Genomic DNA, 8,703 nt, shown 5'->3' with positions numbered 1-8,703 from the left:
GCTATTAAGGCTAGGTAAGGCTCATTTTCAGGTAGTTTAAGCCATTCAGATGATTTTTGAAATCTTTTGACTAAAAACACCACCCCTCACCCGTTCAAACTCTAAACTCCTCTCTATGCTTTTCTATTTGTTGAAAACGAAAGAAAAAGTTCCAGATCAAAAATAGACGGCAAAAAAATGTGAAATTTGAGAAATTTCTAGAAATTCGACACTTTTCGAAAAAAGGTCATAGATAAATTGGCTCAAAGTTAACGATGTTCTCCACCTTTAAATAATCAAATTCTAGTTAACACTCTCTGAAACTCCTTGAAAACACCAAATTCAAACTAAGGACGTTGAGAGCTTTAAAATGAGCCCAAACACGACTAGGCTCCGCCCACTTTAGTTTTTCCGACGCGTCGCGGTCGTGCGTCGCGTGCCGCACGTGAAATTTTAAAGTGGGCGGAGCCTAGGCGTGTTTGAGCTCATTTTGAAGCTCTAGACGTCCTTAACTCAAATAGCCTGATTACAAACGATTCGGAGCACTTTCAGAATCATTTTCAGCCAAAAATTAAAGAAAAAATTTTGCGAATTTTCGAAAAAAAAAAATTGTTCAAAAATCGATTTTTTTTGAATTTTTTCACAGATTCCTTAGTTTCAAGCAATTTCAGCTCGTGATATCAATTTTTATCAGAATTGGAGCATTTTTAAATTTTGTGAAATTTTCGAAAAATTTTTTTTTTCAAAAATCGATTTTCTCGGAATTTTTCAACGAATTGTAGTTTTTCAAGCAATTTCAGCTCGTGATATCAATTTTTATCAAAATCGGACCATTTTGAAATTTTCACCATAGATTTTTTCAGGATCTCTCCTGGTCGTCTAACCTAACCGAGCTCTCTCAATCTGGCCGTCCATTATCCGTCCTCTTCGACATGCTAGTCCGCCCCGGTGCCGATATGGGCTCAGACGCCCCCGGATGTCTACAATGGGAGATGAATCGGTCCCGAGAGGTACCCCATATGGTAATCGGGGAAACCAAAATCGGTGGATCCTGGAATGAGTACGATCCGGAGATGCTAACGGTGTCGTTTAGCGATTGGATGGATATGCCGGGATTTACGATGAATGAGTGGTTGGGGGGACGTCCGTTGGTGAAAAGACTGCCTTCTGTAGCAATTGCCACGTATTTAAAGAAATATGTGGAGAAGTTGAAGTTGCGGAAGAAATTCCATCAATACTTTGGGGTCCAATCGATAAGGAAGGTTGGAGATGTCTGGGTGACGGAGGGCAAGCGGAGTACCGATGGTAGAGGCTTCAGGATCCGAAGTAAGCAGGTGGTGGTGGCGTGTGGCAAGACAAGTCCCAGGAAGTTGATGGTGAGTGTTAAATTCGCTGAAAATGATCCTAAAATTTGCAAAAATCGATATAAAATTGCCCAAGAACGCTGAAAATGCGATTTTTGGGCTCGAATTCGAAAATGAGAGGGGGGGGGGGGGGGAGGGTGGTGTTTTTCGGCAAAAATTTTCAAAATCAGCTGGAGGGCTTAATCTAGCCTTAATAGCTAGAAATGACCCAAAAACCGCTGAAAAATAGCCTAAAAACGCTAGAAATGCGAAATTTCGACCAAAATTCGAAAAATAAAAGGGGGGGGGGTGGTGTTTTTTGTCAAAAATTTCAAAATCACCCGATTCTGATAAAAATTGACATGACGACCCAAAATGGGTTGAAAATCAATATTTCGAAGAAAAATTCCGAAAAAATCGATATTTGTAATAATTTTTTTTTTGAAATTTCAACTTTTTTTCGAAAATTTTGAAAATCGCCCAATTCTGATTAAAATTGTCATGACGAACTAGAATGGCATGAAAAGCATAAATCTGTTGAAAATTATCGAAAAAATCGATTTTTGAAAAAAAAAATTTGGATTTTTGGATTTTTTTCGAGAAATTTCAAAATTGTCCGATCTTGATAAAAATTGATATGACGGCTTAAAATAGGCTTATAATCAATATTCCAGAAAAAAAATGCCAAAAATATCGATTTTCGAAAAAAAAATTCTGAAAATTTCAGCAAAAATTTTTTCGGAAAAAAATTTTTTTCTTAGTTTTCTGGAATTTTCAGACAAATTTAATGATTTTCAGCTCCCCAACGAGGAACATTGCTCATCTAACATTGTCTACGATGTAAGGACCCTCAAAGAACGCTTGGATTCCACCAAGAAGACGGTGATGGACGATGAGCACTATTCTACACCGTAAGTCGGTTTAAATGCCAGAAAATTGATATTTCGAGCTGAAAATCGAGTTCTAGGGGTCCGAATTGGTCTAGAAAAAAAAAAAATTTTTTTTTTTAATTCTGAAAATGACGAATTTCGGGATTTTTTTCAAAAAAAAATAATTTCGAAAATTTTCAAAAAAAAATTTTTTCAATTATCGATTTTTTTCGAAATTTTCAGCTAGAATATTGATTTTCAGCCCATTTCAGCTCGTGATATCAATTTTGATCAAAATTGGAGCATTTTGAAATTTTCCGAAAAAAATTGTTTTCAGCCAAAATTTTTTTTCAAAAATTATCGGTTTTTTCCAGATCAACGTCATCTGCGGCGCCTGTAATCGTCGTCGGGGACGGTGTCTCATCTGTAGACTGTGTTCGACACTGTCTGGAGCGTGATATTCCAGTCGTTCATGTGATAAGGAGGAATTTGAGAGAGCTTAGGAGTAAGTGCGCTCCATTGATAAAATATCTTTTTTTGGGTGAAATTCGACGAAAATAGCAATTTTTAAGCTGAAAAATCTGAAAATTTACGGTTATTCGGACTAGAAATGTCTGGAAAATCGATATTGGGAAATTTTTGAAAAAAGTGAAAATTTTCGAAAAAAAAAAGTTTTTTAAATTTTCAGTTTTTTTGGAAATTTTTTCTGAAATATTGATTTTCCGTTGATTTCAGCCTGTCATATCGATTTTTATCAGAATTGGACCATTTTGAAAGTTTTTGAAAAAAATGAAAATTTCCGAAAATTTTTTTTTTTCAAAAATCGATTTTTTGGAATTTTTTTCTGGAATATCAATTTTTGGGTAATTTCAGCGCATCAAATCGATTTTTATCACAATTGGACCATTTTGAAATTTTTGACAATTTTCACCACCCCCCCCCCCCTTAAACGTCATTTTCGAGTCATTTTCCAGATGTGATGCTGTCCCGTCTCTCGCCAATTCACTATTCCGAGTACACGGAAGTCTACCGTATGATGATCGGACGCTCCGCCCACAAAAACTATCAGCGAATCCTAGACGCCCAAATTTCGTCAATTTCCAAAATCCATGCGGAAATCACGACTGGCGCTCAGGAAATCATCGAAATGCCGTATTCTACAGTAGCCGTGTGCATTGGAAGGGAATCTCATTTTTCTACCGTGTTCGAGACTCCGCCCACTTTCCTAGACTACCGTAGCCCGGAGGATGACACGTTGTACGGTGTGGGCGCCTATGCGGGCGACCATTTCGTTCGATTTCTGGTTGGCGGGTGTCTCCGGGTGGCGCAACATATTTACGCCGGTCAAACTACAGTATGCATCAACAACAACAATAAAATTTGAGATTTTGAAAAAAAATTTTTTGGACCAAAAAAAAAAATTTTTTTTCGAAAAATTTCAAAATGCTCCAATCCTGTTAAAAATTGATATCACGACCTAAAATTGCCTAAAAAATGAGGTACTGTCAAGAAATTCCGAAAAAATCGATTTTTGAAAAAAAACATTTTTGAGATTTTTCGCCAAAATTTTCAAAAAATTTTTTTTTCAATTTTCGATTTTTTGGAATTTTTTTTTCAGATTTCTCATTCTCGAGCCATTTTAGGTCGTTATATCAATTTTTATCAGAATTGGAGCATTTTGAAACTTTTTGAAAAATGCGATTTTTGGACCCAATTTTCTCTATATTGTCACTTTTTGATTATCTTTACATGTACCTTTTTTTTTTTGATGACTCTATTTTCTGTGTATTTGACCCACTTTCCCCATTTCCCCCATGATTTTCCAGATTTTTTCAAGAATTTTCCATTTTCAGCAATATTTCAAAAAATCAATATTTCTGAAAATTATCAATTTTATGTGTACTTTTCTTATTTTCGAGTTTCCTGTTTTTTCTACGAGATTTTTTCCACAGATTGCGAGCTTCCCGAAAAATGAATTTCTATTTTTTAAAGCCACTTTTTAAAATGAATTTTCAGAAAAATCGATTTTTTCAAATTGATCCGATTTTGATAAAAATTAATATGACGAGCTGAAATGGCCTGAAAACGAGGAATCTGAACAAAAATTTAGAGAAAATCAAAAGTTGAGAAACTTTTTTTTTTGGAAAATTTACCATTTTTGAAAAAGTGAAAAATTCGAAAAAAAAAGTTTTTCAGTTTTTGAAGTTTTCGAAATTTTTTCACAAATTCCCTTTTTTCAGCCTGTTTTAGGTCGTGAAATCAATTTTTATCACAATTGGAGCATTTTGAAATTTTTCGAAAAAAAAGTGAAATTTTCGAAAAAATAACTTTTTCAATTCTCGATTTTTTCGGAATTTTTTTCTGGAATATTGATTTTTAGGTCATTTCAGCTCGTGATATCGATTTTTATCACAATTGAGCCATTTTGAAATTTCAGTCTTTTTTTTGAAAAAAATCTTGAAAACTTTATTATCATCAAGAAACATATAAAAATCACAATTTAAAGCATATTTTTCAAAAATCAAAAAAGTTATATACATCATTAACGTCCATGGTGATGATGGGCACCATGGTGCCCATCATCGGTACCATTTCCATGTCCCCCATGACCCTCATGGGAGTGCTCATGGCCGAAGAAAATCTGCATTAGCGTGACCAAAGCGAATCCAATGATAATCCAAAGCAACTGTTTTAAATGATTGAAATCATTGGATTTCTCGGAAGCCATAATTTCAATAAACGTCACATAAATGAATGTTCCAGCTGCCAGAGATTCTAGAAGCGGAATAGCACACTCCTTATAGATATTGGTTTCGGAATTCTGGAGATCCGATCCNATAATGGGAGCCCATTGGAGCCATAAGACTGTAGATTAGAATGGTGGCGAGTACGGTTGTATTCTGCAAAATGTTTCCTTGAAAACTTGGGAGTTCTAAAGGCGCATATCTCAATAACTCCAGTACTTATCCAAAAGTTATCAACTATAAAAATGTGTGCCATTTAATGCTGACCAATTTTGTAGTCTACAGCTTTTTTCTAGCTACAGTAGCTTTTCAGATATGCGCTATCAAAGAAACTTCCCAACACCTCCCCTTTAAACGATAAAAAACGGCACCTAGGCGCTCTCTACCTTAAAGGCGCATAACTTCAAAACTAGCTAGAAAAATGTAGCTAGAAAACAGTTGTCAATTACAAAAAAGTGTCAAATTTTGTGTTGGGCAATTTTGTAGTTGACAACGTTTCGCTAACTACAGTAGTTTTTGAGATATGCGCCTTTAAAGAAAAGGCTCCCCAGTCCCCGATGACCAAAGCAGCCCCTAGGGCGTGCGCATACTTTAAAGGCGCATAACTCAAGAAATACGAAAGCTAGAAAAAAGTTGCTAACTATAAAAATATGTGACATTTTATGCTGAAGAACATTATAGTTGAGAAATTTTATCTAGCTATCGTAGTTTTTGAGTTATGCGCCTTTAAAGATAGGGTTCCCCTCACCCCTACCCTTGGCGCTCTTTACTTTGCGCATAACTCAAGAACTACTGTAGCTAGAAAAATGTTTTAAACTACAAAAATGTGTAAAATTTTATGCTGAGCAATAGTGTAGTGGACAACTTATTGATAGCATTTTTGGTTTTGAGTTATGCGCCTTTAAAGTTAGGTAGCTTTTTTGATTCGGGGTTTTTTAAATTGAAATCCATGAAGAACGGTTTTGACTTGAAAACATCGAGAAAATCAAATTTAGGCGTTGAAAACTTGAAATTCTAACTGTCTACCTCGCAAAATGAGCTCGAAATGAACCTTGGAGAGACGCAGAGAAGCGAGACGCTCTAGCTTCTTTGTGCCCTTACCTTCTTCCTTGCCCTGGAAGCATGTGCCCACTTTAAAGGCGCATAACTCTAAAACTACGGTAGCTGTCAAAAAGGTTACTAACTACAAAATTGGGAAGCGTAAAATTTCACACATAATACAGTTTTCAAAGCGTTTCTAGCTATCGTAGTTTTTGAGGTATGCGCCTTTAAAGTTGTCTTCCCTCTTGCCGAGACATTGCGACTTCTAAGCGCCACATCTAATTTCGGCATTGACAGATCCACAAACTTTTCATACCAATTTAAAGGAAATTTTAAGAGCTTCAAAATAATATACATCAGTATTAGTAGAATTTCAAGTTTTAAATGGAAAATCGGGATTTTCCTAGATACGGTTTCTAAACGGGCAGCTAAATCCCTCTAGCTAAAGCCTAGCTTTCAAGACACTATATCTTTAAAACCAATTTAGCTACAAAAAAGTTGACAACTACAAAATTGCTCAGCATAAAATTTCCAACAATTCATTAGTTGAAAATTTTCAACCATCTCTTCTCCTTCCAAAGTTATGACCCTTCTAAAATTTCCCATTTTCCTCCCCATTTATAACCGCCATTCACTTCCAAAGAAAGGGTGTGGGGGTATAGCTCAGGGGTAGAGCGCTCGCTTTGCATGCGAGAAGTCTGGGGTTCGATTCCCCATACCTCCAGATTACTTTTTTCTTATTTTTTAAAGATTATTGAGACAGTTGGGAGGAGTGAGAGACCCAGAGAAGCTAGATTTCTCTGCGCTCTCCGCATTTCTAACTCTCTCTAACTCCATAAAGCGTATGTCAGCTCCCAGAGGAGCTAGAGCAAAACTTCCAATTGATAACATGTCCCATTTTTTTCGACAAATTCAATTCTGCTTAAATTTCTCTGGAATTTCTCACTTTATTCGAGTTAGCCATTGAAATCTGAAGACCCACTGAGAATGCCTCTACGCTCTTATGAAGAAGTAGAGAGAAAAAAAGGGCATAAATTCGGCCAGTAGTGTCTTGAACGCCAAGGGCAAAACCTTCCAGAAGCGAGTGGAAGGACATGGCAACGGCAAAAGTTAGGGATTTGAGGATGTTGGACTTCTCATCAGACACCACCCAGGTTGATGCTTCTTCCATGCGGAGGCTGAAATTTCTCTTTTTTAGGGTCTCAAACCCGTAATTTTGAGATTCAAAAGCTGATAATGAGATTTTTGAGTTTAGCAGATTTAGATCTTCAAAATGAGCCCAAACATGACTAGATTTCCACAATTTTTAAAAATTGTCTTTTTCAATTTTGAGCCATAAATCGCTTCAAAACGACCCTTCTCTCCCTAAACTTAAATTTTTGTGCTCAGAAGGTTTTTACCTTCAAAATGAGCCCAATAACGACTAGGCTCCGCCCATTTTAAAATTTGCGCCTAGGCACGCGACGCACGACCGCGACGCGCCCTAAAAATCAAAGTGGGCGGAGCATAGTCATGTTTGAGCTCATTTTAAAGCGCACAATGAGCTGAGTAGAACTATAGCAGTTTCATAGTGCGAAAGTTCAAGTTTGCAAATTTTCAGAATGTTCGAAAAAAAATGTCTTCAATTTTGGTTTGGGACGCATAATTCCTTAAAAAATTGTACAAAACTTCTGAAACACGCATTTGTAAACTCAAGGAGTCCTGAGGTTCAAAATGAGCCCAAACACGACTAGGTTACGCCCATTTTGAAATTTCGCCTAGATACGCGACGCACGACCGCGACGCTGCCGAAAAATCAAAGTTACCGAATCTAGTCGTGTTTAGGCTCATTTTGAAGCTCTTAACAAGACAAATCGATTAGTATAAATTTCGATATAGGGAAATGTATTTCTAGGCCACCAGGGGACAAAAAACTCGGCCACCCTTTTCAAAATGGTCCAAAACCCTTCAAATTTGCTGGAATTTGCTGGAATTTTCTGATTTTCTTAAACTAACTTCGTAATATTAACACTGCCTTTTCTCTCCTTGGGCAATCCTGGACTCAGCCCTCCATTAAATTCGGAATTTCCAACTTTTTGACCTCTCAGGCTCATGGAGTGCGAATGACCATGGCCCGGTTGCTGGCCATTTCCAAAAACCTAAAAAAATTTTTTTAGAAGACGTCACGTCTTCTGAATTCACTCACAAACGTCGTGAATTCCTCAATAAAATAGATGAAAAAGAATCCGCAACACGTGACGAATTGGGGATAAGCAAAGTGCCAATTTAGGTCATAAGTGGCCAATAGCTCCTCGTATCCTTCGCTGAAAAATTTTGAAACTGAAAAATTTGCGTTTGAGAGGTTGAGAGCTTCAAAATGAGCCTAAACATGACCAATTTTGAAGAATTTGGACAAAAAATTTGGGACAAAAACTAATTTTCAGACAAATTTTTTTCTAAATTTGACTGTAAGTCTTCAAAATCTAACATGCGTTTGTTGTAACTTATTTTTTTGAATTTGGTAAGTTCAGAGCTTCAAAATGAACCCAAACACGAGTAGGCTCCGCCCACTTTGAGTTTTCACTTTGCGCACGCGACGCACAACCGCGACGCGCCGGAAAAGTCAAAGTAGGCGGAGCCAAGTTGCCTTTAGGCTTGTTTTGAAGCTCAAAACAAATAAAACACAATTAATGATGAAAAAATCCAAAAAATCCAACATTAATCTAGAAAAAAACTACTTTCAAAAAT

The 8,703-nt window shown here is 36.6% G+C and overlaps 2 protein-coding genes and 1 non-coding gene across 3 annotated transcripts in view; 2 read left to right on the top strand and 1 right to left on the bottom strand.

The window, feature by feature from the left end:
• CBG05349 overlaps positions 1 to 3,575 on the top strand; it is a gene marked incomplete at both ends in the record, with an annotated part of 6,845 nt that extends 3,270 nt beyond the window's left edge. Inside the window, 4 exons of the mRNA XM_002634709.2 lie at positions 843 to 1,355; positions 2,121 to 2,233; positions 2,566 to 2,696; positions 3,166 to 3,575. Of these exons, the coding sequence (XP_002634755.2) occupies positions 843 to 1,355; positions 2,121 to 2,233; positions 2,566 to 2,696; positions 3,166 to 3,575 (1,167 nt within the window). The remainder of the gene's footprint in view (positions 1 to 842; positions 1,356 to 2,120; positions 2,234 to 2,565; positions 2,697 to 3,165) is intronic.
• Positions 3,576 to 4,989: 1,414 nt separating this feature from the next.
• The window catches only part of CBG21041, a gene marked incomplete at both ends in the record, with an annotated part of 4,718 nt that continues 1,004 nt past the window's right edge, over positions 4,990 to 8,703 (bottom strand). Inside the window, 4 exons of the mRNA XM_045236269.1 lie at positions 4,990 to 5,091; positions 6,923 to 7,154; positions 7,972 to 8,114; positions 8,162 to 8,279. Coding sequence (XP_045100830.1) covers positions 4,990 to 5,091; positions 6,923 to 7,154; positions 7,972 to 8,114; positions 8,162 to 8,279 — 595 coding nt within the window. The remainder of the gene's footprint in view (positions 5,092 to 6,922; positions 7,155 to 7,971; positions 8,115 to 8,161; positions 8,280 to 8,703) is intronic.
• CBG29107 lies at positions 6,629 to 6,700 on the top strand. Its single transcript has one exon. It is a non-coding gene (tRNA).

The sequence above is a fragment of the Caenorhabditis briggsae genome, assembly GCF_000004555.2.
Source record: "Caenorhabditis briggsae complete genome, chrIV, whole genome shotgun sequence".
In the NCBI taxonomy this organism is placed as follows: Eukaryota; Metazoa; Nematoda; class Chromadorea; order Rhabditida; family Rhabditidae; genus Caenorhabditis; species Caenorhabditis briggsae.
This window is presented reverse-complemented; position numbering and strand designations above follow the sequence as displayed.